The following is a 27,425-nucleotide window of genomic DNA, read 5'->3' as shown; positions in this document are numbered from 1 at the left end:
ATCTAATGGGTCATCATTCTCGTTTCACATTTGACAGCCCAACATCGATTGGAAACGATAGCAGAAGATCTTTTGGCGAAGCTGGTGTTACACAAGTTCGGAAATATCATGACGGTGATGATCGTACGTAGTACCCCTCATTTCGAGCACAAATGTAGAGAACGATCCCTTCACAAAATACTGTCTATCATGGTTGCTTATCTCACGGTCGCCATCTGGGATACCAAAACAACGTTCATTCAATAGTATCGTACGGTCATTTGAGATTTTTGATAGCAAAACTAGATTCAACGTACAAGTTTCAATAAAAAAAAAAACAAGGCAAATACTTATGTTACAGCGAATTCAAATAATAAAAAATAAAGAAGAAAAAAACTCTGGACCTTGTTAAATGTTATTCGAGACGGTCCGAAAATTCATGTACCTAAAAATAATTGATCCTCTTTTGGTAACAACAGTGAACTCTGATATATGTTGCCTTTTACTGGCATTTATCAGATTTGCTGATATGTCATGAACATACAGAAAAACTTGTAATTAAACGGCACATGTTACCTTTTGTTTGGCTTAGATGGCTAACGCGCCGATCTAGCGAATACAGAGTCGTGGGTTCGAATCCCACCAGAAAATGATTTTTTTTTCACAAATTCATCTCTCAATTTGTCAATTAACAACATTCTGTGCCGTCTAATTAAAAGTTTTTTCTGAACAGCAGTAAAACTGTACAAAAATCGAATAACATTTAAAAGGTCCCATACAATTTACATACTTATATTTTTTTTAAATATAATTCACTACAACTTAAGTTTGGTCTCTTCTGCAGATAGGAGTTTTAGATTTGTTTGGCCTGATTAAAGTGAAGTAAAATTTAAACTTCAAAATTCAATTCCAGTGCTATAGGGGCTGATTATTGATAGTCTTCATCTTTTTGCTTCCATCTGATGTACCGTTGGCAAAGGTAAGTTGGAATAAGACTGATATGACGTGAATTAGCGCATATGACCAAGCAGATTTCTACCCCACATAAGCAAAATTTCATTTGAATTAAAAAAAAAAACTCGCGTCTACGCGATTTGTGAGATGAGCTGAACTTCTCCTTACTTAATTCATTGCTTATCACACTTTTGTGAAACAGCTCCCTGTATTCTCCACATGAGCAATGAATAGCATATGAATAACCCTTAGTTTCCATTCAAAACTATCGCATTAGATGGTGTTGTTATATTAAAGTTTTTTTTACTGATAAACAGGGATGAAAATGTAAGAACTCGTTTCTGAAACAATGAAGCACTAAATAGGGTATCGCGCCACTTGGGCGGTGGTTCTATATTCGTCTGTTTGCCACTATAACTCAGTCAATTTTGAACCAATAGACTTGAAATGTTGTACACGGGTAGATACTATACCTATCTCACCACATTCCAAAAGTTGTGCAAATCGGTTCAAATTTGGCTGAGTTATAGTGGAAAACAGACGAATATAGAACCACCGCCCAAGTGGCGCGATTCCCTATTAGTTTTTAGTAGAAATCTTTTAATTTACTATTTCGCCACACTAAAATGCACTTCCGCTAATTTTCTTTCACTCGGAGTTTTCATCAGGGTTTTTTTCAGTTTCTCATGGATATCTTCAGAAATGCATCCAAAAATCTTCCTGGCATTTCTTCAGAAATTCCTCCAGAATATCTCACACGAAATTTTTAAGAAATTTTGCCATGAATGCCTTCGCAGATTTTTCTGAACAATCTTTGGGAATACTTTCTGATCCCTTTGAATTTTTCTAGTTTTCTAGAGATTACCCCAGAAATTGATCTAGGATTTTTTTTTTGTTCTAAAACCTTCTCTGGATTTTTTCTGTTATTTCTCCTGAGATTTCATTAGAAAATTCCCTTGGAATTCATCTCGGAAAGTCTTCCACGAATTTCGTTTGATAATTCTTTACCACATCTTTCATGATCGCTTTCAAGTTTCATTTCAAATTTCCTTCGGAGTTTTTATTAGTTGATCATCCAGATTTTCTTCTAAAAAATCTATAAAAAAGCTTGTGTTTACTTAAAAATAACTCCTTAGATTTTTTTTTTCTGGAATCAGTACGAGAATTATTTCAGGAAATCATCAATGGATTTCTTTAGAAATGCTCTAAGCAATTCTTTAAGAAATCAAAGATTTTTTCAGAAAATATCCAAATATTTTTTTGTGAAAATCTTGCACAGGCTCCTTCAGAAATTCTTCCAATGATTCTTTTAGAAATTTCTTTAGAGATTTCTTCAAAAACTCCTTTTTTTTTATTCCTGTTCGGGTCTGTCACTGCGACCAGTTTTTAGATCTATTGTGACATTTACCCGTATCCTTAGTGTAGTGCATGTCGCATTACTCAATTGCCATTGAAGGGCAATAAAGTATCGATTTTGATACAGTTTTTGTTTTGCTTTCTTAGAAATTTCTTTCTTATAGAAAACGAAACAAGAGCACTGATAATTGGCCATGCATCGGAAACCTAGCATCACCCTTGTTTACCGCTAAATTCTCCCCAGTAAAAGAGCCGGGTTTTAACATTAGCAGCAATATCATTCCAATAATGGAACATGTGTTCAGTAATAAGGATTCTAGTATGTTCCTTGCGTACTAGCACTTTCCAGTCTTCGAAGAGTTAGTACATACATGGATCCCTAACCCAATTTGATTTCCTTTGCATTGAGTTAAGCCTCAGATGGTGAGGTTTTTAACTATATGCAAAGTAAAGTTGGTAAACTTAGTTTTATTCAAAGACTGGAAGTCATCACAACACCAGTAGCAAGGACTAAATACTATAATGCCTATAATTATCAGAACACATATTCCAAAATTGAAAAATAGGACGACACTAGATTTCGGTTTGGTAGATCTAACACCGCAACGCAACCCAAAAGGGCGATCTACCAACGCTACGGGCTCCGTTAAAGATCGAGCATCTTTTAAACCCCCTCAACCATTCATCCCTCAGCACGGGTCGCCTGACACCTTGGATTGGGGTTACCTGTTTGGTGGACTTTTACCCCCGGAACAGGTGGTCCGTAGTGCTATTCTAAGCCGGCAGCTACACGGACATCAAAAACTCCTTATTAGATTCCTCTATAAATTTATCCAAGGATTCTAAATTCCAGGAAATCTCTTCGGATTTCTTCCAGTTTTAATCCATGGATTATTTTCGAAATTATTTCAGGAATTCTTAAAATCTATCAGAGTTTGATATTGTTACTCTTCCGGTGATTTTTTTTTTGAAACTCTTCCAGGGACTCGTTAGGAAATTTCTCGAGGGCTTCCTTCAGAGATTCTCTGATGAATGTCTCCCGAATTTTTCTAAGAATTCTTCTAAGGAGATTTAAATGGGTCCCTACTGAAACTTCACCAGGAATTATTTTAGAAAGTCTTCTAGGTATTCGTTCAGAAAATTCATCGAAAATTATCGCAGGCAATGTATTAGAATTTTCTACAGGGATTTATTTAGAAATTCTTTCAAATATTCTGAAATAAATTCTTCCAGTGGTTTCTTCAGAAAATTTCCCCACATTCCTTCAGAAATTCGACCAGGTATTTCTTCAGTTCAGCATAGATTTGTCCAAGAATTGCTCTAGGGATTCCATTGAAAATTCCCACATGTATGTGTCCAAACTTTTTTTTTTCATTCATCCAGATGTTTGCAAGAAATGTATTTGGAATCCCTCCACGGATTCTTTAGGAAATGTTCCAAAATATTCCAAATGAATTTCTAAGGAAATTCCTTTAGAAATATCTCAAGAGTTTTTCTGAAGGATCTTTGCAGATGCTTCTCTATGCGTTTCTTTAGGTATTCTTTCAGGATTTTTTCGGACATTCGTACACAGATTTCCCCCAGGAATACTTAAAGAATATCTTCCATGAATTTTTCTATAAATCCTATAAATCCTATCCTATAATTTTTTTTACTACGAATTCCTCCAAAGGTTTCCTTGTCAGAAGTTTCTCCATGAAGTTCTTAAGAAATTACTCCTAGAGTTCTTTCAAGAATTTCCCTTCGGATATCTTCCTAGAGATTCAGTCAGAAGTACTTCCTAAGAGTTCTACAGGGATTCTACTGAAGATTTCTTCAGAAATCCTTCAGGGTTTCATTAAGAAATTCCTATGAAATTACCTTGAGAAAGTATTATTATCTTAGCAAATTTCTTCAAAATTTGAGGAATTCCATCTGAAATTTCAGCAAGGGATTATTATTCAAAAGCTCTTCAATGGAATTGTTTAAAAAAAATCAAAAAAAATCTTTACAAATCCTACAGGAATTGCTTCGGAAATTCCTCCCAGTGTTTCTTCAAGAATTTTTTGAGAAATTCCTTCAGTGATTTCCGCAGAAACTCCCACAAAGGTTTTATTTTAAAAATTGTTCTTGCGGTTCAATAAGAATTATCTTCTGAGATGTCTTTAGAAATACCCGCAGAATCTGTTCAGATTTTCCTCCTGGAATTTTTCAAAAGCTCTTTTAGAATTTGCTCAGAAATTATTTAAAAAATCCTAAGGAATCCCTGAAGGAAATTCTAAGACAACCTTGGAGGGTTGTTTCAAGAAATACCTTCCTCGAGATACCTTTGGAAACTCTTAGAAGAAATTCTTAGAACTTTTTTGGAGGAATTTCTGGACAAAATACCAGAACGAAATTTTGAAAAAAAAAACCTGAACGAACTTTTAGAAGAATCTCTTGAGAATTTCTAAAGTTATTTCCAAGTAAACTACCGAAAAAATCTCTGAATAAATGGAGGAATTACTGAAGGACCCTCTGGAGTCTGGAAGAATTCAAGCTATAATCTGACAATAAACAAGCTGATTTTTTTTCGGATTTCTATAGGAAAACGCCAGTGGAATTTCTGAACGCATATTCGAATCTTCGTGGAAAAATGCTTATCTATGAAAGACACGTTTGGAAGAACTTCTGAAGAAACTCATGGAGAAATTCATAAAAGATTTGTCGGAGAAATCCAAAAGAACAACACCCGAAAGAAACCTGGCAATAGGTATTTCTGGAGCAATTTATTCAGGAATGTTTGAAGACATACAGAAAGGAATTCAAGCATGAACTTATGTCGCAATCTTTGAAGGAATCTCCCGGCACACATAAGTATTCTACAGAAGTATTTTTTTTTTAATTTTATTTACGTGTTTTTTAACATAGGCTAAATCTACTCCTACTGAATTCTGTCATACTATAGTCGCAAAGGCTTTTAAGGACACGTGTGGTAGTAGGGATCGCCCAAGGACTCGCAGGAAGAATTTTGCAAGGAATTTCTGGGGAAACCTGTGGACCACTTTAAAGATAAATCTTTTGAAAAATTCCTTGAAAAACTCCTGAAAAATGGCTGGAAGAATTTCTGGAATAATCTCCGGAGGTATTTTTGAAGAATTTTTAAAGAAATCCATGGACGGGAATGCGTTCTGGGAGGATACTAAAGGGAACCTTTTTTGCTATAAACATTCCAAGAAATCATAAAAGAATCCCCGACAATGTCCCTAGGGATAATTCTCGAGAATTTTCTAAAAAAAATCGTGAAGAGTGTCCTTTCTGCATCAACTACAGAAAATTTTCGTTATAAAAATGCATGAAGAGGTTTTCCTGGAATAATTCTCTATTAGGCGCGATAGTGAAGTCATTTCCTTGAGTGCGTACCAGTATAGCGGTGCTGAATTTTGTAATCTGATATTCTCTGATTTCATAACGGCAGAACTGTTCCTTCACGTTTTTTTTTTCCGAAATGTCTCGGGCATTCTTATGGGGATTTTGCCACATATTTTCCCAGAAATTCAGGATTTCTCCCGGGATTGATCCAGGGACTCTTAAAACGGATTCCTCCAAAGAATCGTCCAAGGACTCCTTGGATTTTTCTGTGGGGTTCTACCCGGTATTCCTTTTAAGTTTCTCCCAATGATGATTTCGGGAATTCCTTCAAAGATTATTTCAAGAACTCCTCCCAGATTTTCTCAAGTTATTCATACAGTGATTTTTCCTTGGATTCCTCCATTATATTACCTGAGGTTCTTCTTGAGATTTCACAAGGGATTCTTTCCAAGATGGTTTCCCATTCCTCCAGTGATTTCCCCGGGGATTCCTTCTCATATTTCTCTAGCAATTATTATTATTATTATTTTTCTTTATTAACGAGATTTTCAGCCCTCGGCTGGTTCATCTCGTCTCTACCACAGACTCTACACAGATTTTCGGGATTCGTTACGGAATCCCTCTCTATGGAGTTTTTCCCGATATTCCTCCAGAGATTCCGGACTCGGTCCGGTATTGCTTAAGAAAAGTCCAGCTCTGGAGAGTACCCTAGGGTTGTCTCCAAATTTTACTCCAAGGATCCCTTGAATTTGCTCGAGTTTGATTGACCGCCCGTAGTTGCTACTCCAGTGTCGCCAGATGAAAAACGAACAGGGACTGACAGGCATCTTTAGTGGACGGAAAAAAACTCTGGACCTTGTTAAATGTTATTCGAGACGGTCCGAAAATTCATGTACCTAAAAATAATTGATCCTCTTTTGGTAACAACAGTGAACTCTGATATATGTTGCCTTTTACTGGCATTTATCAGATTTGCTGATATGTCATGAACATACAGAAAAACTTGTAATTAAACGGCACATGTTACCTTTTGTTTGGCTTAGATGGCTAACGCGCCGATCTAGCGAATACAGAGTCGTGGGTTCGAATCCCACCAGAAAATGATTTTTTTTTCACAAATTCATCTCTCAATTTGTCAATTAACAACATTCTGTGCCGTCTAATTAAAAGTTTTTTCTGAACAGCAGTAAAACTGTACAAAAATCGAATAACATTTAAAAGGTCCCATACAATTTACATACTTATATTTTTTTTAAATATAATTCACTACAACTTAAGTTTGGTCTCTTCTGCAGATAGGAGTTTTAGATTTGTTTGGCCTGATTAAAGTGAAGTAAAATTTAAACTTCAAAATTCAATTCCAGTGCTATAGGGGCTGATTATTGATAGTCTTCATCTTTTTGCTTCCATCTGATGTACCGTTGGCAAAGGTAAGTTGGAATAAGACTGATATGACGTGAATTAGCGCATATGACCAAGCAGATTTCTACCCCACATAAGCAAAATTTCATTTGAATTAAAAAAAAAAACTCGCGTCTACGCGATTTGTGAGATGAGCTGAACTTCTCCTTACTTAATTCATTGCTTATCACACTTTTGTGAAACAGCTCCCTGTATTCTCCACATGAGCAATGAATAGCATATGAATAACCCTTAGTTTCCATTCAAAACTATCGCATTAGATGGTGTTGTTATATTAAAGTTTTTTTTACTGATAAACAGGGATGAAAATGTAAGAACTCGTTTCTGAAACAATGAAGCACTAAATAGGGTATCGCGCCACTTGGGCGGTGGTTCTATATTCGTCTGTTTGCCACTATAACTCAGTCAATTTTGAACCAATAGACTTGAAATGTTGTACACGGGTAGATACTATACCTATCTCACCACATTCCAAAAGTTGTGCAAATCGGTTCAAATTTGGCTGAGTTATAGTGGAAAACAGACGAATATAGAACCACCGCCCAAGTGGCGCGATTCCCTATTAGTTTTTAGTAGAAATCTTTTAATTTACTATTTCGCCACACTAAAATGCACTTCCGCTAATTTTCTTTCACTCGGAGTTTTCATCAGGGTTTTTTTCAGTTTCTCATGGATATCTTCAGAAATGCATCCAAAAATCTTCCTGGCATTTCTTCAGAAATTCCTCCAGAATATCTCACACGAAATTTTTAAGAAATTTTGCCATGAATGCCTTCGCAGATTTTTCTGAACAATCTTTGGGAATACTTTCTGATCCCTTTGAATTTTTCTAGTTTTCTAGAGATTACCCCAGAAATTGATCTAGGATTTTTTTTTTGTTCTAAAACCTTCTCTGGATTTTTTCTGTTATTTCTCCTGAGATTTCATTAGAAAATTCCCTTGGAATTCATCTCGGAAAGTCTTCCACGAATTTCGTTTGATAATTCTTTACCACATCTTTCATGATCGCTTTCAAGTTTCATTTCAAATTTCCTTCGGAGTTTTTATTAGTTGATCATCCAGATTTTCTTCTAAAAAATCTATAAAAAAGCTTGTGTTTACTTAAAAATAACTCCTTAGATTTTTTTTTTCTGGAATCAGTACGAGAATTATTTCAGGAAATCATCAATGGATTTCTTTAGAAATGCTCTAAGCAATTCTTTAAGAAATCAAAGATTTTTTCAGAAAATATCCAAATATTTTTTTGTGAAAATCTTGCACAGGCTCCTTCAGAAATTCTTCCAATGATTCTTTTAGAAATTTCTTTAGAGATTTCTTCAAAAACTCCTTTTTTTATTCCTGTTCGGGTCTGTCACTGCGACCAGTTTTTAGATCTATTGTGACATTTACCCGTATCCTTAGTGTAGTGCATGTCGCATTACTCAATTGCCATTGAAGGGCAATAAAGTATCGATTTTGATACAGTTTTTGTTTTGCTTTCTTAGAAATTTCTTTCTTATAGAAAACGAAACAAGAGCACTGATAATTGGCCATGCATCGGAAACCTAGCATCACCCTTGTTTACCGCTAAATTCTCCCCAGTAAAAGAGCCGGGTTTTAACATTAGCAGCAATATCATTCCAATAATGGAACATGTGTTCAGTAATAAGGATTCTAGTATGTTCCTTGCGTACTAGCACTTTCCAGTCTTCGAAGAGTTAGTACATACATGGATCCCTAACCCAATTTGATTTCCTTTGCATTGAGTTAAGCCTCAGATGGTGAGGTTTTTAACTATATGCAAAGTAAAGTTGGTAAACTTAGTTTTATTCAAAGACTGGAAGTCATCACAACACCAGTAGCAAGGACTAAATACTATAATGCCTATAATTATCAGAACACATATTCCAAAATTGAAAAATAGGACGACACTAGATTTCGGTTTGGTAGATCTAACACCGCAACGCAACCCAAAAGGGCGATCTACCAACGCTACGGGCTCCGTTAAAGATCGAGCATCTTTTAAACCCCCTCAACCATTCATCCCTCAGCACGGGTCGCCTGACACCTTGGATTGGGGTTACCTGTTTGGTGGACTTTTACCCCCGGAACAGGTGGTCCGTAGTGCTATTCTAAGCCGGCAGCTACACGGACATCAAAAACTCCTTATTAGATTCCTCTATAAATTTATCCAAGGATTCTAAATTCCAGGAAATCTCTTCGGATTTCTTCCAGTTTTAATCCATGGATTATTTTCGAAATTATTTCAGGAATTCTTAAAATCTATCAGAGTTTGATATTGTTACTCTTCCGGTGATTTTTTTTTTGAAACTCTTCCAGGGACTCGTTAGGAAATTTCTCGAGGGCTTCCTTCAGAGATTCTCTGATGAATGTCTCCCGAATTTTTCTAAGAATTCTTCTAAGGAGATTTAAATGGGTCCCTACTGAAACTTCACCAGGAATTATTTTAGAAAGTCTTCTAGGTATTCGTTCAGAAAATTCATCGAAAATTATCGCAGGCAATGTATTAGAATTTTCTACAGGGATTTATTTAGAAATTCTTTCAAATATTCTGAAATAAATTCTTCCAGTGGTTTCTTCAGAAAATTTCCCCACATTCCTTCAGAAATTCGACCAGGTATTTCTTCAGTTCAACAGAGATTTGTCCAAGAATTGCTCTAGGGATTCCATTGAAAATTCCCACATGTATGTGTCCAAACTTTTTTTTCATTCATCCAGATGTTTGCAAGAAATGTATTTGGAATCCCTCCACGGATTCTTTAGGAAATGTTCCAAAATATTCCAAATGAATTTCTAAGGAAATTCCTTTAGAAATATCTCAAGAGTTTTTCTGAAGGATCTTTGCAGATGCTTCTCTATGCGTTTCTTTAGGTATTCTTTCAGGATTTTTTCGGACATTCGTACACAGATTTCCCCCAGGAATACTTAAAGAATATCTTCCATGAATTTTTCTATAAATCCTATAAATCCTATCCTATAATTTTTTTTACTACGAATTCCTCCAAAGGTTTCCTTGTCAGAAGTTTCTCCATGAAGTTCTTAAGAAATTACTCCTAGAGTTCTTTCAAGAATTTCCCTTCGGATATCTTCCTAGAGATTCAGTCAGAAGTACTTCCTAAGAGTTCTACAGGGATTCTACTGAAGATTTCTTCAGAAATCCTTCAGGGTTTCATTAAGAAATTCCTATGAAATTACCTTGAGAAAGTATTATTATCTTAGCGAATTTCTTCAAAATTTGAGGAATTCCATCTGAAATTTCAGCAAGGGATTATTATTCAAAAGCTCTTCAATGGAATTGTTTAAAAAAAATCAAAAAAAATCTTTACAAATCCTACAGGAATTGCTTCGGAAATTCCTCCCAGTGTTTCTTCAAGAATTTTTTGAGAAATTCCTTCAGTGATTTCCGCAGAAACTCCCACAAAGGTTTTATTTTAAAAATTGTTCTTGCGGTTCAATAAGAATTATCTTCTGAGATGTCTTTAGAAATACCCGCAGAATCTGTTCAGATTTTCCTCCTGGAATTTTTCAAAAGCTCTTTTAGAATTTGCTCAGAAATTATTTAAAAAATCCTAAGGAATCCCTGAAGGAAATTCTAAGACAACCTTGGAGGGTTGTTTCAAGAAATACCTTCCTCGAGATACCTTTGGAAACTCTTAGAAGAAATTCTTAGAACTTTTTTGGAGGAATTTCTGGACAAAATACCAGAACGAAATTTTGAAAAAAAAAACCTGAACGAACTTCTAGAAGAATCTCTTGAGAATTTCTAAAGTTATTTCCAAGTAAACTGCCGAAAAAATCTCTGAATAAATGGAGGAATTACTGAAGGACCCTCTGGAGTCTGGAAGAATTCAAGCTATAATCTGACAATAAACAAGCTGATTTTTTTTCGGATTTCTATAGGAAAACGCCAGTGGAATTTCTGAACGCATATTCGAATCTTCGTGGAAAAATGCTTATCTATGAAAGACACGTTTGGAAGAACTTCTGAAGAAACTCATGGAGAAATTCATAAAAGATTTGTCGGAGAAATCCAAAAGAACAACACCCGAAAGAAACCTGGCAATAGGTATTTCTGGAGCAATTTATTCAGGAATGTTTGAAGACATACAGAAAGGAATTCAAGCATGAACTTATGTCGCAATCTTTGAAGGAATCTCCCGGCACACATAAGTATTCTATAGAAGTATTTTTTTTTTTTAAATTTTATTTACGTGTTTTTTAACATAGGCTAAATCTACTCCTACTGAATTCTGTCATACTATAGTCGCAAAGGCTTTTAAGGACACGTGTGGTAGTAGGGATCGCCCAAGGACTCGCAGGAAGAATTTTGCAAGGAATTTCTGGGGAAACCTGTGGACCACTTTAAAGATAAATCTTTTGAAAAATTCCTTGAAAAACTCCTGAAAAATGGCTGGAAGAATTTCTGGAATAATCTCCGGAGGTATTTTTGAAGAATTTTTAAAGAAATCCATGGACGGGAATGCATTCTGGGAGGATACTAAAGGGAACCTTTTTTGCTATAAACATTCCAAGAAATCATAAAAGAATCCCCGACAATGTCCCTAGGGATTCTAAAAAAAATCGTGAAGAGTGTCCTTTCTGCATCAACTACAGAAAATTTTCGTTATAAAAATGCATGAAGAGGTTTTCCTGGAATAGTTCTCCATTAGGCGCGATAGTGAAGTCATTTCCTTGAGTGCGTACCAGTATAGCGATGCTGAATTTTGTAATCTGATATTCTCTGATTTCATAACGGCAGAACTGTTCCTTCACGTTTTTTTTTTCCGAAATGTCGCGGGCATTCTTATGGGGATTTTGCCACATATTTTCCCAGAAATTCAGGATTTCTCCCGGGATTGATCCAGGGACTCTTAAACGGATTCCTCCAAAGAATCGTCCAAGGACTCCTTGGATTTTTCTGTGGGGTTCTACCCGGTATTCCTATTAAGTTTCTCCCAATGATGATTTCGGGAATTCCTTCAAAGATTATTTCAAGAACTCCTCCCAGATTTTCTCACGTTATTCATACAGTGATTTTTCCTTGGATTCCTCCATTATATTACCTGAGGTTCTTCTCGAGATTTCACAAGGGATTCTTTCCAAGATGGTTTCCCATTCCTCCAGTGATTTCCCCGGGGATTCCTTCTCATATTTCTCTAGCAATTATTATTATTATTATTTTTCTTTATTAACGAGATTTTCAGCCCTCGGCTGGTTCATCTCGTCTCTACCACAGACTCTACACAGATTTTCGGGATTCGTTACGGAATCCCTCTCTATGGAGTTTTTCCCGATATTCCTCCAGAGATTCCGGACTCGGTCCGGTATTGCTTAAGAAAAGTTCAGCTCTGGAGAGTACCCTAGGGTTGTCTCCAAATTTTACTCCAAGGATCCCTTGAATTTGCTCGAGTTTGATTGACCGCCCGTAGTTGCTACTCCAGTGTCGCCAGATGAAAAACGAACAGGGACTGACAGGCATCTTTAGTGGACGGGCCAATGATTGGACACTGGAGTTCCGGACCGCCTATGTATGAATCAGATGTGGTAGTCTATAGACCACCAAGCCTGCCAAAATGTACTTCCAGAGATTCCACCGGGGATTCATTCTTATGATACTTTCCAGGAGTGACCCAGGGATTTTTGCCAGAACTCTGCTAGTGATTGGTCCCAGGATTCCTCAATTGATTCCTAAAAGTATGCTTCCAAGATTTCTCCACAGATTCCATTCAAGTTTCTTTCGAGGATCAGTAGGTCGGCTCCAGAGGCACGTTCTCCTCCTCCTTTCGAGGATACCTCCCAGAATTCCTCCCGGGATACATATGGGGACGTCCTCCTGAATTCCTTTAGGGATCCTCCAGAGATTCTTCGTAGGATTGTTCTAGAGAGTGTTTCCAGTATTTCTTTCGGAATTCATCCAGTGCATCGTTCATGGATTTCTCTGGATATTCCTCCAAAGATGCCACCGAAACATCTCAAGGGACTTCTTTCGGTTTTTTTAAGATTCTCCTAGGAATTCATCCAGGTATTCTCCACGGATTCCTTTGAGGATTCATCCTGAGACTCTTCCGAGAATCCCTCCTGGGATTCCTTCAAAGCTTAATCCCTCGATTTCTCGTGGAATACCTTCAGAGATTTCCCCGGGTTTCATTTAGGGGTTCCTGCTAGGATTCTTCTAGGGATTGTTCAAAGAATGCCTCCATAAATTCTTCTAGGGATCTATCTAGAGATTCCTCCAAATATATAGGCCTCGAAGATTCCGCCAGGGATTTTTTTTTCGAGTTTCTGCAAATATTCTTTTTATAATTTCTCCCACGATTCATCCAAGGCATCTTTCTGAGAATTTTGTGGGAAAGCTCTAGGATTTCAACTGGCATTTTTCTAACGTTCATTCTGGGATTCCTTCAGATATTTCTCCAGGGATGTCTCCAGGATTCGTCCAGGTATTCTGTTATTATTTTTATTCAGTGATTCCTCTTGGGATTCATTCGTCCTGGGATTCCTCCCGAAATTCCGCCAAGGATTGTTCTTGAAAACCTCCAAATATAACTGCTCCCGAGATTTGTCTGGAAATCCATCCAGAGAATCATCCCGGGATTGTTTCAGGGACTTCTCGCGCGGAGTTCCTTCAAGTTTTCCTCCCTGGATTTCTCATGTATTCAAATATTTCTTTATGTATTTTTCCCATGATTCATCCCGGGATTCGAATTGAGATTCGTCCTGAAATTTTTCAATGGATGCCGCAAAAGTTTACCAAATGACACAGTGGCTGAATTTTCCCAACAGCGGGGAGGGAAAAAAATCTCCATGGATGTATTTAGAAGCTCCTCTAGAGATTTCTCGCGAGATCCTTCCAGATATTGTTCCCAGCATTCCTCCAGGAGTTCTTTCGCTTTTCCTTGTGTTTCCTCCAAGATTCCTCTGAAGAGTCAGTCAGGATTTTTTCCAGGTATTCTTATTGGGCTTTTCTTGAGGTTTCTCCAGGGATTTCATCAGTATTTCTCTATTTTTTCCGTGATTTCTCCCATCAGAAAAAAAGGTTGTGAAATCCTCTTCAAAACTAATTGAACTTCTATTTGGTGCTTGGACGGGAACGGGTTAAATTGATTTCGGATTGATTAATTAAAACACTGCCAACCTTTAGAGTGCACATAGGCACAATGTTAATTAATAAGTCTGATGTTTCCAATAACTTATATTTTTTTTCAAATGCTTGTATTTATAAAATATTTTCCCTAATCTATTTGATTGGTTTGATAATTGAACTCAAATATGTATCCATATAATGATTTCTTTTCTATTATTCTTATATTCCAGATCTGCAACCTGAGGACTCCGGTTGGTACTCGTGTGTTGCCTATTCCGAAAAGGGAGAAACATCATGGAGTGCATTTCTGCAGGTAGGTCCCAGCGGAAATCTACATTCCAACTTACATGCAATGCAATCGATGATTGCGGTATTTGTGAATCCATATCCAATCTGTTTGTTCCGATTTTCCCAATCCAGGTCGAGAAAAATCTATCCGCCATGCTGCATCGCACGGGGGGCAGTCCGGAGCTACTCCCGGTGGCGCCATCAATACCCAAAGCAGTCAACATCACCAACAGCAACGTGACGCTGATGTGGACCAAAATCGGCGGGGAAGATCCATCGCAGGAGAAGCTGTGGAACAACCCCGTCAGTGGCTACATGGTGGAATATTACAGCCCCGACGAGAAGAAGGGCTGGATCCGGGCGGTGCGGGTTCCTGGAAACACTGCCACGGTATGAATATGAATATTCTCAACACACACAAACATCAAATCCTAATCAACTTAAAACTTGGCTTTCTCCCCGTCCTCGCAGATCACAAACCTCTCGCCGTCCACGTCGTACATCTTCGTGGTGCGGGCGGAAAACGCTTACGGTTACTCGGCTCCGTCTCCGCTGTCCAACCTGATCCGGACGCTCTCGGCAGACGATGGCGTCACCATGCCGGAAGAGCTGGAAGCCGCCCGGATGGTGCTCAACGGGAAGGTAAGATCCACGGTACTAAGACGAGGAACAAACGAGGCAGAAAATTTCCAATCAATTCTCCGGGAAAATTAACAGTTTTCCTCGCTCCCCACGCGGGAACTTTGTGGTGGAAGTTAGTAAATTCATCCTCGGGGGATGGGAGTTAATATTTTATCCTAGTTTGGAGAAATGGAACAGGGAGGTTAAACAGGGCTGTGCGATGCCGATTTGGTACTGATTGATGAAATTCCTGTAACACGTCATCCTCTAATTGAATGACGTGTTCGACTTTCTGGTCCAAATATGTATCACGACAAAAGTGATTTGCAGTGACAAATTATTAAAAAAGCCATAACAATTTTACTCTACGTATGTCACTAATATTAAACGATATAAACTGTTGGTGTTTGAGATATTGAGGTCATTCTTGGTATTATCACTGTTTTAAATCAACTTTAATACGAAATTTTGCTCATGATAATCAAAATGAAACTTAAAGGTAGCCCAGGAAAGAATGACTTTTTATTGAACCTGAATTTATTGAATTATTTCCAAAAATATGTACAGCAGTTATTCAGAATATTGCACAGCCCTATCAAAATCGAAAAACCACCATGAAAAATGAAACTTTCCAACAACCGAACGCGAAGAAGGCGTGGGGCATCAATTAGATTAAGGTCGGTAGTTTTTCATACACCTCACTATAGTAAATCTCCCTCGAAGAAAAAAGGCACCCACCATTCCCGAACTTATCCTGACCGAAAGCAGAAGAGAGAACAGCAAAAAGTCAAAGTCTCGGAAGAGTTATCCCCATTTTATGCTAATGAAAGCTAATGCAAGTCAAGACGCCAGGATTGTGCCGGACGGACGACGACGACGCTCTAGCACCCAGCATCCGTGGCAAGAAGTAACGACACGTTTCTTCGTTTCTGCTCCAGCCGGGGTGAAGATGCTCTGCTCCCCCGAGTTCGGCAGACTTTATTATTCGGATTATTTATACCGTTCGTCCGGAGTAGTCGTACCTAGTGCCAAAAAATCGGGCATCGGGAAAATCCGGGACGGCGCGGCGTTGGAAGACGAAATTAGACGAATTAAAAGGAAATAAATTAAACCGGAACAGGAAGGGGGTGGACGTTTCTCAAGTGGAACGAAAATGGTTTTGGTGCTGGAGGTTTGTTCTTGGGATGGGCGGTGACTGCTGGTGGTTCAAGCACAGCACCCTGGATAAATGACGTTGGAGATTGATGTGCTTTTTCAGGAGAGGGATGAAAAGCTATCGCTGTCGAGATGCTAGTTTGTGGAAGTGGGAAAGATTTGTGAGATTGGTTTTTGTTTGCACTAGTTTGGGTTTGAGGTCGATTTGGAGATGCTTGTGTCGATCAAACAATGTTAAAGAGATGGAATTTGAGTGGCTTTATTATGGAAAATTGATCAATTTGAGTGATACCTAAGCGACTGACATTCATTCATTTATGTAGTTCAACACCAAATTCATGATAACACTGCATCAACACAACAATTTATCGCCATAATACTCGATTTGCAGCTACAGCTCTCCAACGTCGGTCACGCACAACGCTCGCCAGATCACGCTCCACCTGGTCCACCCATTGTACTCTCTGCAGTTCACGTCTTCTTGTGCCAATCCGATCAGTCGCGAACATCAACTTTGCTGGGTTGTTGTCCGGCATGCAGCATGCCCTGCCCATCGTATTCCAGTCCGACCTTTGCAGCTTCGCGTTTCAGGCGGGTGCACAGCTCTGCCACCGTTCCTAATGTTCTGGCGAGAATTTTAACCCTCGAGCAGTCGCGTCTTTGACTACCTACAGCGACGCCGCGCTCACGCTATGTATCACAAGCGTGCATATGTCATGATGCGTGTACTCAGTACACGACGCAACCGCTCCCGGGTTAATGTCGTTCGCAAAGTACACAAATTGGCCGGATTTCGTGAAAATCGTTCCCCGACTGATGAGCCCGGCTCATCGCATCACACCTTCCAGAACGATGTTGACTCAATGAGAGTATATTACAGGTGGGGAAGAAGAAGAGATGGCTATGTATTAGTAAGGAAAGAAAAATGTAAACACAAATAGTGACGTCACTATTTGACACGCGTTCTTACTAAACACTTTCATTTATTTCATGTAATTCATGGCTATATCCTAAGTACATACATCTGCTTACGATCCCTAGTGAATTCAAATTCTTTTAAAGGGTCGTTAATTAAGACGATTGACCTAAGCTAAAGTACTCTATACATTATGGTATTAAATAATTATTAACGTTATCTTTAATGTATTTTTTCAAACTCCTCTTAAACTGAAGGATTGAATTTGATTTTTTTATGTTTTCCGATAATTGATTGAAAATGTTAGGCCCCATGTTGACAAATCGTCGCCTTCCGATTTCACTTTTGAATCCTCGCTGCTGTAGCATATGTGCATACCTAGTTTGATAATGATGACCAGCAGAGCTGAAAATCCAGTTGTGATGTAGGTTCAAGTTGTTTACTACTTTGAACATAGTAACTCCCATTTGAAATGTGAAAAGTCCTAACACTGTCAAAATGTTATTCTCCGTATTGGTGTACAGCGTAGATGTGGGTTGGAGGAAAGGTAGATTGTAGATAGCTTTGACGCATCGGTTTGTTGCACCTGCATTTCTTTCAGGTACGTATGGCATGATGTACCCCAGGCTGCGATTCCGTATTGATATCGAGTATGAATGAAAGCGAAGTACATTTTCACTAGAACGTGTTGAGGAACAAAGTGTGACAGCTTCCGCAGTATTCCGCATAAAGATGAGCAGCTTGCAACTGTTTCTCGAATATGAACATTCCATTTTAGCCTGTTGTCAATCCAGACTCCCAGGTATTTGAAACTTTCAACTTCTTCGATAACAGCTCCATTGATTACCAATTCCATCGTGGCGTCTGGTGTATCTCTTTTGCCGAACAGCATCATTTTAGTTTTCTGTATATTCAGCGCCAGAAGATGGGAGCTCGCTTTTCTTGTAGTAGTGTCATGTTTTGCGCCAAACACGAATCTCACGCACACGAAGTATCTTCTTCCCCACCTTTATTAGACTCTCATTGATGTTTCCTGGCTAAGCGCCAGCATGTTACCGTGATGGACTCTCCAGAGCGAGTCATCGATGTTCGTTGCTGCTAGGCTACGCAGCTAACTTTGAGGGTGCGATGTGCACTAGCCCCTCTCTGAAGCAATACCTTCTTAGTGTTTCCGAAGAGACGTAGGGTTTGGCGACCATAGGAATGTGTTTTAGTGGGTCGAGGAGAGAGTAGTCCTGGTTTACCAGTGTTGTAGAAGACGGCCTTAACCCCACACTATCCTAACCTTCCTGTTAGGTAGTCTGTTGAGCAGATTTCCCCCCTATGGTTTAGAAGGAAAAAAAAAACAGCGATGTTGAAGAGTAGGCATGAGAGTCCATCAACTTGTCGCAGTCCCCGGCGAGATTCGAATGAACTGGAAAGTTCACCCGAAACCCTTACGCAGTTTTGCACACCGTCCATCAGTGTTGAGAATGCCCTTCAAACATCATTTTTTCATAGCATGCTTCTGGACTGAAATAGAAGCAAGTGAGTATCACTCTTGCAAGTGAGTATTCCCAACACTGCCGTCCATCGTTGCTTTAACCAGTCTAGTCAGCTCCCCATGAAAGCCGTTTTCGTCTATGATTATCTACAGCTTTGCGTGGTCGATACTGTCGTATGCCACTTTGAAGTCGATGAACAGGTGCGTTGGGACTTGGTATTCACGGCATTTCTGTAAAATTTGCCGTATGGTGAAGCTCTGGTTGTCGACCAGCCGTCAATGAAGCCGGATTGATAACTTCCCACAAACTCATTCCTTTTTGGGTGACACTTTGTAGGCAGCATTCGGAATAGTGATCGCTCTGAAACATTCCAGAAGGTCGCTTTCCTTGTGAATGGAGCAGATTAGCCCTTCCTTGCACTCCTCCGGTAGCTGTTCGGTTTCTCAGATCCTGACCAATGCAGACAGGTGGCCAAATTTTCTGGGCCCATTTTGGTGAGTTCAGCTGCGATACCATCCTTACCAGCTGCTTTGTTGGTTTTGAGCTGATGAATGGCATCCTCAACTCTCGCACTACCATACAAACCTCGCGTTCAGTATCATACGGGCGTATCTACAATGATCGATTTCTCTTCATCGATTTTCTCTTCGGATTATTTCGGGAAATACAACCAATATTCGGATGAACTTTCGGTATGTTTCGGTGAAGGAAGACTAGGACTAGGATCCAAAGCAACAAAAAGAACCGAACATGACTTTCTGGCCAAGTTATTAACCAGAGAGAAAATCGATGAAGAGAAATCGATCATTGTAGATACGCCCGTATGATACTTAGCGCGAGAAACATTTGGCTGAAGTTCCGATGTTCCACTTCATAGCGGATGTGGAGTCTATCATCAAGACTAATAACGATGCGGCGGTACAGGATCGAACCCGATGCGCCGTAGCCAATCAGATCCAGAACTACCTACACAGGATGCAGAACACGAACACCAACGACCCAAAAGCGAGGTTTTATCATAACGTCGAAAAACGCACCAAGGCTTTTCTCATAGCGCATCCTGAGATCGTCGTGGTGAATTCGGACAAAGGCAAACGAACAGTGGTGATGGAGCGGACAGACTACACGTCCAAGATGAAAAGTCTACTGGAGGATAGTGAAACGTACCGACAGGTAACAAAAGACCTAACGAACGGGTTCCAGAACCAGAATAACACCATCGTGAAACGGCTTCAGGTTCTCAAGCTGATTGACCCGTATCACGCATCGAGATTTACGACCTACAAAGCAGTATGTCCTAAAATCTATGGTCTGCCCAAGGCACACAAGCCTGGCCTTCCATTGAGACCTGTTGTACCCTGCATGACCGGACCTATGAGCTCTCCAAATTCGTAGCGAACGTGCTTCAAAAAACTATAGTGATTAAGTACAACATAAAGGATTCCTTTTCCTTTTGCGATTACGTTAAGTCGATTGAGCTCCCGGAAGGATACATCCTAGTCTCGTTTGACGGAGTAGCACTTTTCCCGGCCATCCCCAAAAGTCTCATGAAGCAGAGCATCTTCAAACACTGGGGCGAGATCAAGAAATATACAGCTATTTGTCTTGATCTGTTCTGGGAAGTCACAGAGGTCTGTATAAATGCCAGCTATTTCGTGTTCGAAAGGACGTTGTTGGAAATTAAAGCTTGTGAAATTTCCTTCAGTGTAAAGTCTAGTGAGTTCCAAGTTCTCCTTAGTTTTTAATAGCATTCAATTTGTAAGCAGTCAGATTTTTTCCGCTGCATGATCAGGTGTAGCTAGTGATTGTAATTACCGATTTCGACCGTTAGGAGAGTCGCGTCTCGAGAAACCTAGTTATGAGACTATGATGTAAGTTTTCATGAATAATTCTAATGAATCAGTGAAATAAATTGAAATTCGTTGCAGTCTTGAAGCTGCTGTAATCGTAAGCTGCTATCGAGAGGTTTCTTCGTTTCCGAGAAAGTTGCGCCCCCTAACAGACGTATTATCAGAAAATCTTCGGTACAGCAATGGGAAGCCCACTGTCGCCGATAATTGCCGAGTACATGATGGAGGATCTTGATGATGTAGTAGCCGCCACCACCGTGGTCATTGCGTATCTGAAAAAGTACGTTGATGACCTTTTCCCGGCGCTCCCAGTCGAGAAAGTCGAAGATGTACTTAACGTCTTCAACCAACAAAACACCAACATTAGTTTACCGTCGAAAAGGAAGAAAACTGCCGACTACCCTTCCTCGACTTGCTGCTGGTACGCCAAGAGGACCGCACAATCAAAACTGAATAGTACAGGAAAGCAATCTCGTCGGGTAGATTCCTGAACTATCATTCAGGACATCCGATGAGCCTCAAGATGAACGTCGCCTCCAACTTTGCCAAGCGGGTCCTCCGGTTTTCAACAAATCCGAGTCTGAAAAAAGCAAAATCAATAATTTTCGGGCTCCTGAGGACCAACGATTACCCCTCGAATATTATCGAGTAAGTGGTAGTCCACCCGACGAAACAGCTATGGAAGTGAGTAGTAAGAATCGACAAAAACATACTACTCACTCACGAACATACATGGATTGACACAAACAATAACAAAAACATTACGTCGGGAATTCTCAAATGTACATAAAGCAAGCAAGCACCACAAAAACATTGGTTCACTACTTCCAGTAGTGAAAGATGCAACACCGGTAAAAGATCCTCATAATGTCATCTATCAGGTAGACTGTGCTGATTGCGATGTTTGCTATATACGCATGACAATACAGAAGCTGAAGGCGTGGATATCAAGACACAAATCCTACATGAAGAAGTTACTAACACTACAAAGCACTGGTCACACAACCGAAGATGCTGCAATCCAGGCGGTAATGGAAACAACGGCCCTGGTGAATCACGCAGCCTCAGAAAACCACACATTCAAGCTCAACGAAGTAAGAGTTTTAGACACAACGCACAAAGGAAGCAATTTGCCGATTCTGGAAAGCTGCCACATAAACAACACACCAAACACAATAAATAAACGGACGGACACCGACAACCTACATGTTGCTTATGCAGGGGTTTTGCATTGGCTAAAGCATTTCCAGCAAAGTGATAGGACAAGGAAGGAACAGCTGATCAAAACAAACATGAATAATTTTGTAAACACGATCACACACTCACGAAAGAGGAAGATTGTATCACGAACACCGGAACATCATGTATCACACACACACATACACTCCAGATGTAGAAACAGAAAAAAGCCAAAAATCAATGGAGATTGATCAAGTGCCGGGTACTGAATTCTAGCTGAGTTTGAACAAGGGCTTTTCCGTGGTTACGGTTACACCGAAATCGTCCACTTTTGCGAGGGAGTAAGTACACGGAGAGAATTTTTGTGGAGATTGTATGTTTTTTTCATAATATGCCTTTTTATAGAAACTCAGAACCGATGACATTTAGACGTTCCACAGAACAACACTGGACGAAAAATCGGTAAAAATTGCAAAAACTTTTTATTTGTAAAATTTTCTAATGGATTTCATAAATAATCTTTTAGAGTCCCAGAAGAAGGTCCCAAACAGACCGAAACGTCGAACAAGATAAAATAGCAGTATTTTTATTTTTTGTCAAGATTGGAAAGCCATCTCTTCGAGCATCAACCATACAATCGAAATACAGCTGTGTTCATAAAAATAGCAGTGAAAGCCGTTTTCCATACAAAATGGCCAAATTTGACATACTGTAACTTTGTTCTCCTATAAGCTATTAAGCTGAAAATTTGACAGCGAACTACAAATATGGTCAATTTTATTCTATCAAAATTTGAGAATTTTCGAAGCACGTGAAAAAAAGTTAAACACTATGTGAAATTGTTCAAAATAATAGCAGTGTAAATAAATTGCAATGTGGCTTTATTTATCTTGAAGAAGCTAGACATATTTTCGCATGCTATTTAAACAGTTTCCACCTTGATTACAAATTAATGCATAAGGTTAAAAAAATTTAAAATGTTGGCTGAAGAAAAATAATCAAAACAAACACTGCTATTATTTTGATCAATTTCATATAGTGTTTAACTTTTTTTCACGTGCTTCAAAAATTCTCAAATTTTGTTAGAATAAAATTGAACATATTTGTAGTTCGCTGTCAAATTTCCAGCTTAATAGCTTATAGGAGAACAAAGTAACAGTATGTCAAATTTGGCCATTTTGTATGGAAAACGGCTTTCACTGCTATTTTTATGAACACAGCTGTACGTTTGGCATCCTTAACTTCCCTTAGCATGAGAGTAGGTTCATTTCCGTCCTCCGCTGCACTGGCATCGTCGTTTCCTCCGCTGCCGTGGTCTCCCGTGTCTACGTTCTCCATTCAGGTGCTGATCGAAGTGCCGCTTCCACCTTTCACGTCACATGCACGTCAAGAGGCCTCCGTCCTTATCCCTGCATATTTCGACTCACGGCACGAAGTCGTTGCGGGATGCGTTGAGTTTCTCGTCGAACTTGCGTGTTTCATGGGAACGGCTCAGCAATTCTATTTCCTCGCACTCAGCTTCTTACAAGCGGCGCTTTTCCCCCGAAAAAGCGTGTCTGCTCTTTCCGCTTCTGTCTGTAACGTTCCACGTTCTGCCGGGTTCCTTGATGCAGCATTACCGCCCGTGCTGTATTCTTCTCTTCCAAAATCCATCTACACTCCTCATCGAACCATTCGTTTCGTCGAATCCTTTCCGCGTACACGATGATGCTGTCGGCTGCGTCGTTGATGGCTGATTTTACTATTCTCCAGCAGTACTCCAGAGGAGTCACATCGAGCACACCCTCGTCCGGCAACGCTGCCTGCGCGAATGCTGTAGCGACAACCGATTGCTTCAGTCGCTCTAGGTCATACCGGGGCGGCCGCCGGTTCTGTACATTGTTAAAACGGAGAGTTTTGGGCGTAGGTTAACCATCACCAGATAGTGGTTAGAGTCAACGTTAGCGCCACGATAGGTCCTGACGCCGATAACGTCGAAAAAGTGCCGTCGATCAATCAGAACGCTGTCGATTTGCGATTTTTTTTTTTGCTGTGGTGATTTCCAGGTGTAACGATAAGGGAGGCTGTGTTGGACGAATGTGCAACGAATGGCCATGTTCTTGGAGGCGGCGAAATCTATGAGCCGTAGGACATTTTCGTTTGTCAGCTGGTGTGCGCTGTATTGTCCTATCGTCGGTCTGAATTCCTTCTCCTAGCTTACCTGATCTTGACGTCGTGGCTTGGAAAGTGGTCGTATTCGCGTTCGAGCTGCGCGTAAAATGCATCATCAGTGCATCCAGAGTCAGGGCTGTGCACGTTTACTATGCAGATGTGGAAGAATCTGCCCTTGACCTTCAACCTGCATATTTGTTTTGTCGATCGGCCATCAACCGGTCACGCGCCTTTGCATATGATCCATCCCTATAAAATCTGTTCCCAGATCGCGTGTATTGGCGCAGCTCTGGTATATGGTATGATTACCTCTAAACGTTCGCACCGTTAATACAGTCTAACATACACCCTACAGCGCTACAATGCCGAACCCGTGGTTCTTCACTACATCTGCAAGTATACGGGTTCTCCCAATGAAGATGAGAAATATGCATGCAATCCTAGGAGGAACTCCTTGGACTAATACCTGAATGATCTTCTGTAAAAAATCCTGAAGAAACTTCAGGGGGAATCCCAGAATTTCCGCGGAGATATCCTTGAATCCTCCTGTAAGAATCTCTTAACGAACTCTTGGAAAGATTTCTGAAGGAACTTCTGGGGTAAAAATTGGACCAGGCCTTCACAGTTTATGACCGAAGTTTTTATGGGAGAACTTGGGGTGTTCAATAGAGCTTGCTGACGTTTATTCACCTCTCTCTTTCAAGCATGCAGGCGGGATAGGATTTGTTTTCATCGGGAAACCTTTGGGGCTGTCCATTAACCACGTGGTCATTTTTTTGGGACTTTTCAACCCCATACAAAATGGTCATTGGACTTTTCAAGTCCATACAAAATGGTCATTGGCCAACCCCCCCCCCCCCCCCCCCCCCCTTATGACCACGTGGTTTATGGACAGCCCCTTTCCTGATGACAACAATTTAATCCTATTCCGCCTGCATGATTGAAAGAGAAAGGTGAATAAACGTCAGCAAGCTCTATTGATATGCGCATTAGAACGTGTTGAGCATATATTTAGGCGTTTTCGGTATTTAAATTTGGTTCGTTATTGGCTAACGCCTAAATATATGCACAGCGCGTTCTAATGCACATATCAATTGAGCACCCCAAATTCTCCATAAAAACTTCGGTCATAAACTGTGAAGGCCTGGTCCAATATTTTTCAAAAATTCTTTCACAATGACACTTCTAGAGTCCCAAACCCCTGTTCTTTTTTTTCTCATCCCATAACAAAATTTAGTGTTGAACGGTGTTATCAACATTAAGCATTGACACACCTATCCACCACAAAAACGGTTTCAAATAATAGTTGCCATAATAACCTCATTCCGCGTTACCAAACTCATCAATTCATCACTTTCCGTTCCATATCAGTGAAATCATAAACCAGACCCGGGATCAGATAAACTAAACCATAAAGCACAGCATATTTATTCGCATTCGGTAGACCAATGAACAACCCCGAGCACTTTCCAATGAATAGTTGCCACAGCATCCGGAGATGAATGACAGACAAACAGACGTAACACTTGCGAAATTTCCATCGACCACGCTTTTAACGATTAATTTAAATTTTCATAGTTGTGGCTTTCACAACCAGAGGCGCGCGCATCGTTTTTCTATGCGTTTGACATTTCACACTAGCACCTTCTGTTGACGATATTGCACAACACAGTGGTTCGTGCAACTTTTCCACCAGGTGATGGTAGTGTAAACTGGGCGATGGAATTCCATGAAAATCGTTCAAGGTGTTACGTCTGTTTGTCTGTGGATTAAACCTCTCGAAGCCTCTCAACAACGACGCAATCAAATGCAAATAATTATCAATTAATTAACAGCTCGAATTGCATTTCCAGCAGATCATTCATTTCCGCATAAATTATGCAAACTAGAATAAATTTCGTTTCGTTATCCGTTGATAAATTCCGATTTTTCCCCAACCGAAGCAGCACTCTGCACTTCATCAAATGCTAAATAATTGCCAAATAAATTCCATTTCATTAACATCCCAGCGCGCCGCCGATTCGTTGATTCTGATTTCATTTCCGCTTTCTTTGTCTCTCGCTCGCAGATTCTGGAGCTGGTGGATGCCGTCGCGATAAGCTCCACATCCGTTCGGCTCGAGTGGCAGCTGCACATCTCCAGCACTGAGGAGTACATCGAAGGGTTGTACGTGCGGTACCGGGATTTGGGGGCTAATTCCCAGAAGTACAGCATGCTGACGATTCCGAACAATGCTGCCGAGATGCACGTCATCACCAATTTGGACAAGTTTACGAGGTACGAGTTTTTCCTGACGCCGTTCTTTAAGAATGTTGAGGGGCAGCCGAGTAACTCGAAGGTGGTGCAGACGGCGGAGGATGCTCCAACGGCAGCGCCGGTCAACATCCAAACGGGTATGCTGAATTTGACGGCCGGGTGGGTCAAGTGGTCTCCACCACCGGTTGAGCATCAGAACGGGGTGCTGCTGGGGTATAAAATTCAGGTAAGTCTGGTGGGTTGTAACGGATATCTTTGAAGAGGCTAAGCTTGTGGTTTTACAGGTCAAGGCAGGAAACTCATCGAAGACACTCGCCTCGATGACGCTGAATTCGACAACTACCTCAGTTATGCTAAATAACTTGACGACCGGAGCGACCTATCGAGCGCAGATCGTTGCGTTCAACCGAGTCGGAGCGGGACCGTATTCCAAGCCAGCATACTTGATCATGGACCCAGCACACGTGATAGCTCCTCCTAGAGCACATAATTCTCTCAGCGATATCGGAGGCTATCGACATCACAACTTCATGCACGAGACGTGGTTTATGGTATTCGTAGTACTCGCCTTGTTGATCATTTTGACCTTCACCGTTGTTGGAGTGGTCGTATTCATCAAGAAGCGACAGAACATGAGCAAAGCAATGGTTACCGTGCCGGTCATAACCAGTGGGGACTTGGCTAGCATGAACCTTACCCGAAAGGACTGCCTCTGGATTGATCGAGGCTGGAGGTCTACCGATACTGATAAGGACTCCGGTTTAAGCGAGATGAAACTGCTGGAGAGTTCACAGAATCCGTCCAACTACACGGATGTTGGGACGGACTATGCTGAAGTCGATCCCAGGAATATCGTTTCGTTCTACAACTGTAGAAAGGTAGGTTGAAGACTTCCAATCTTCTTGAATTGCCATGACTAATACCAATTTTACAGTCTCCGGACAATCCTTCGCCATACGCAACCACAATGATTATGAACGGTCTTCCCAACGAGAATGGGAAGCTTCCGTATCAGAACGGACACGAAGGGTACTCATCGGCCAACTCCAGCTTAAGGTCGGACATTCCATATGGTCCAGGAAATCCGAAGCCCTTCGCAATGCCCTACAGTACTGGTAAGTTCGGACCTTCTAATCTCTATGCCTGCTTTATCTATCCCGGTGTGCTTCCCTAATTGGTACTAATGGCTCGAAACCCCTATTATGTAGCCCCCTCTAACTGGATCGACTTCCTACCCCCTCCACCGGAACACCCGCCACCCATTCCGCAAGCTCTAGACCACCATCTGCATTTGAACCACGTTTACCCATCGGAGCTCATTGGAACCACCACCAGTTCTCAAGGCTCGCGATGTGGTTCGGGTCTTTCGACAAGCTATAAGTAAGTAATTCAGTGCTCCG

At 40.4% G+C, this 27,425-nt stretch overlaps 1 protein-coding gene across 2 annotated transcripts in view; it reads left to right on the top strand.

Annotated features, from left to right (window-relative positions):
* Positions 1 to 27,425, top strand: part of LOC109428969 (protein sax-3) — a 109,808-nt gene that overhangs the window by 58,768 nt on the left and 23,615 nt on the right. The window contains exons 4-10 of one of the 2 annotated variants that reach the window (XM_062855382.1): positions 14,356 to 14,438; positions 14,546 to 14,803; positions 14,885 to 15,055; positions 25,838 to 26,251; positions 26,310 to 26,903; positions 26,960 to 27,140; positions 27,234 to 27,405. In XM_062855382.1, the coding sequence (XP_062711366.1) occupies positions 14,356 to 14,438; positions 14,546 to 14,803; positions 14,885 to 15,055; positions 25,838 to 26,251; positions 26,310 to 26,903; positions 26,960 to 27,140; positions 27,234 to 27,405 (1,873 nt within the window). The remainder of the gene's footprint in view (positions 1 to 14,355; positions 14,439 to 14,545; positions 14,804 to 14,884; positions 15,056 to 25,837; positions 26,252 to 26,309; positions 26,904 to 26,959; positions 27,141 to 27,233; positions 27,406 to 27,425) is intronic. The other variant, XM_062855383.1, reaches the window with a different exon arrangement.

Source organism: Aedes albopictus, chromosome 3, assembly GCF_035046485.1.
Source record: "Aedes albopictus strain Foshan chromosome 3, AalbF5, whole genome shotgun sequence".
Taxonomy (NCBI): domain Eukaryota; kingdom Metazoa; phylum Arthropoda; class Insecta; order Diptera; family Culicidae; genus Aedes; species Aedes albopictus.
The sequence above is the reverse complement of the archived record's forward strand: the minus strand, read 5'-3'. Positions and strand labels throughout refer to the sequence as shown.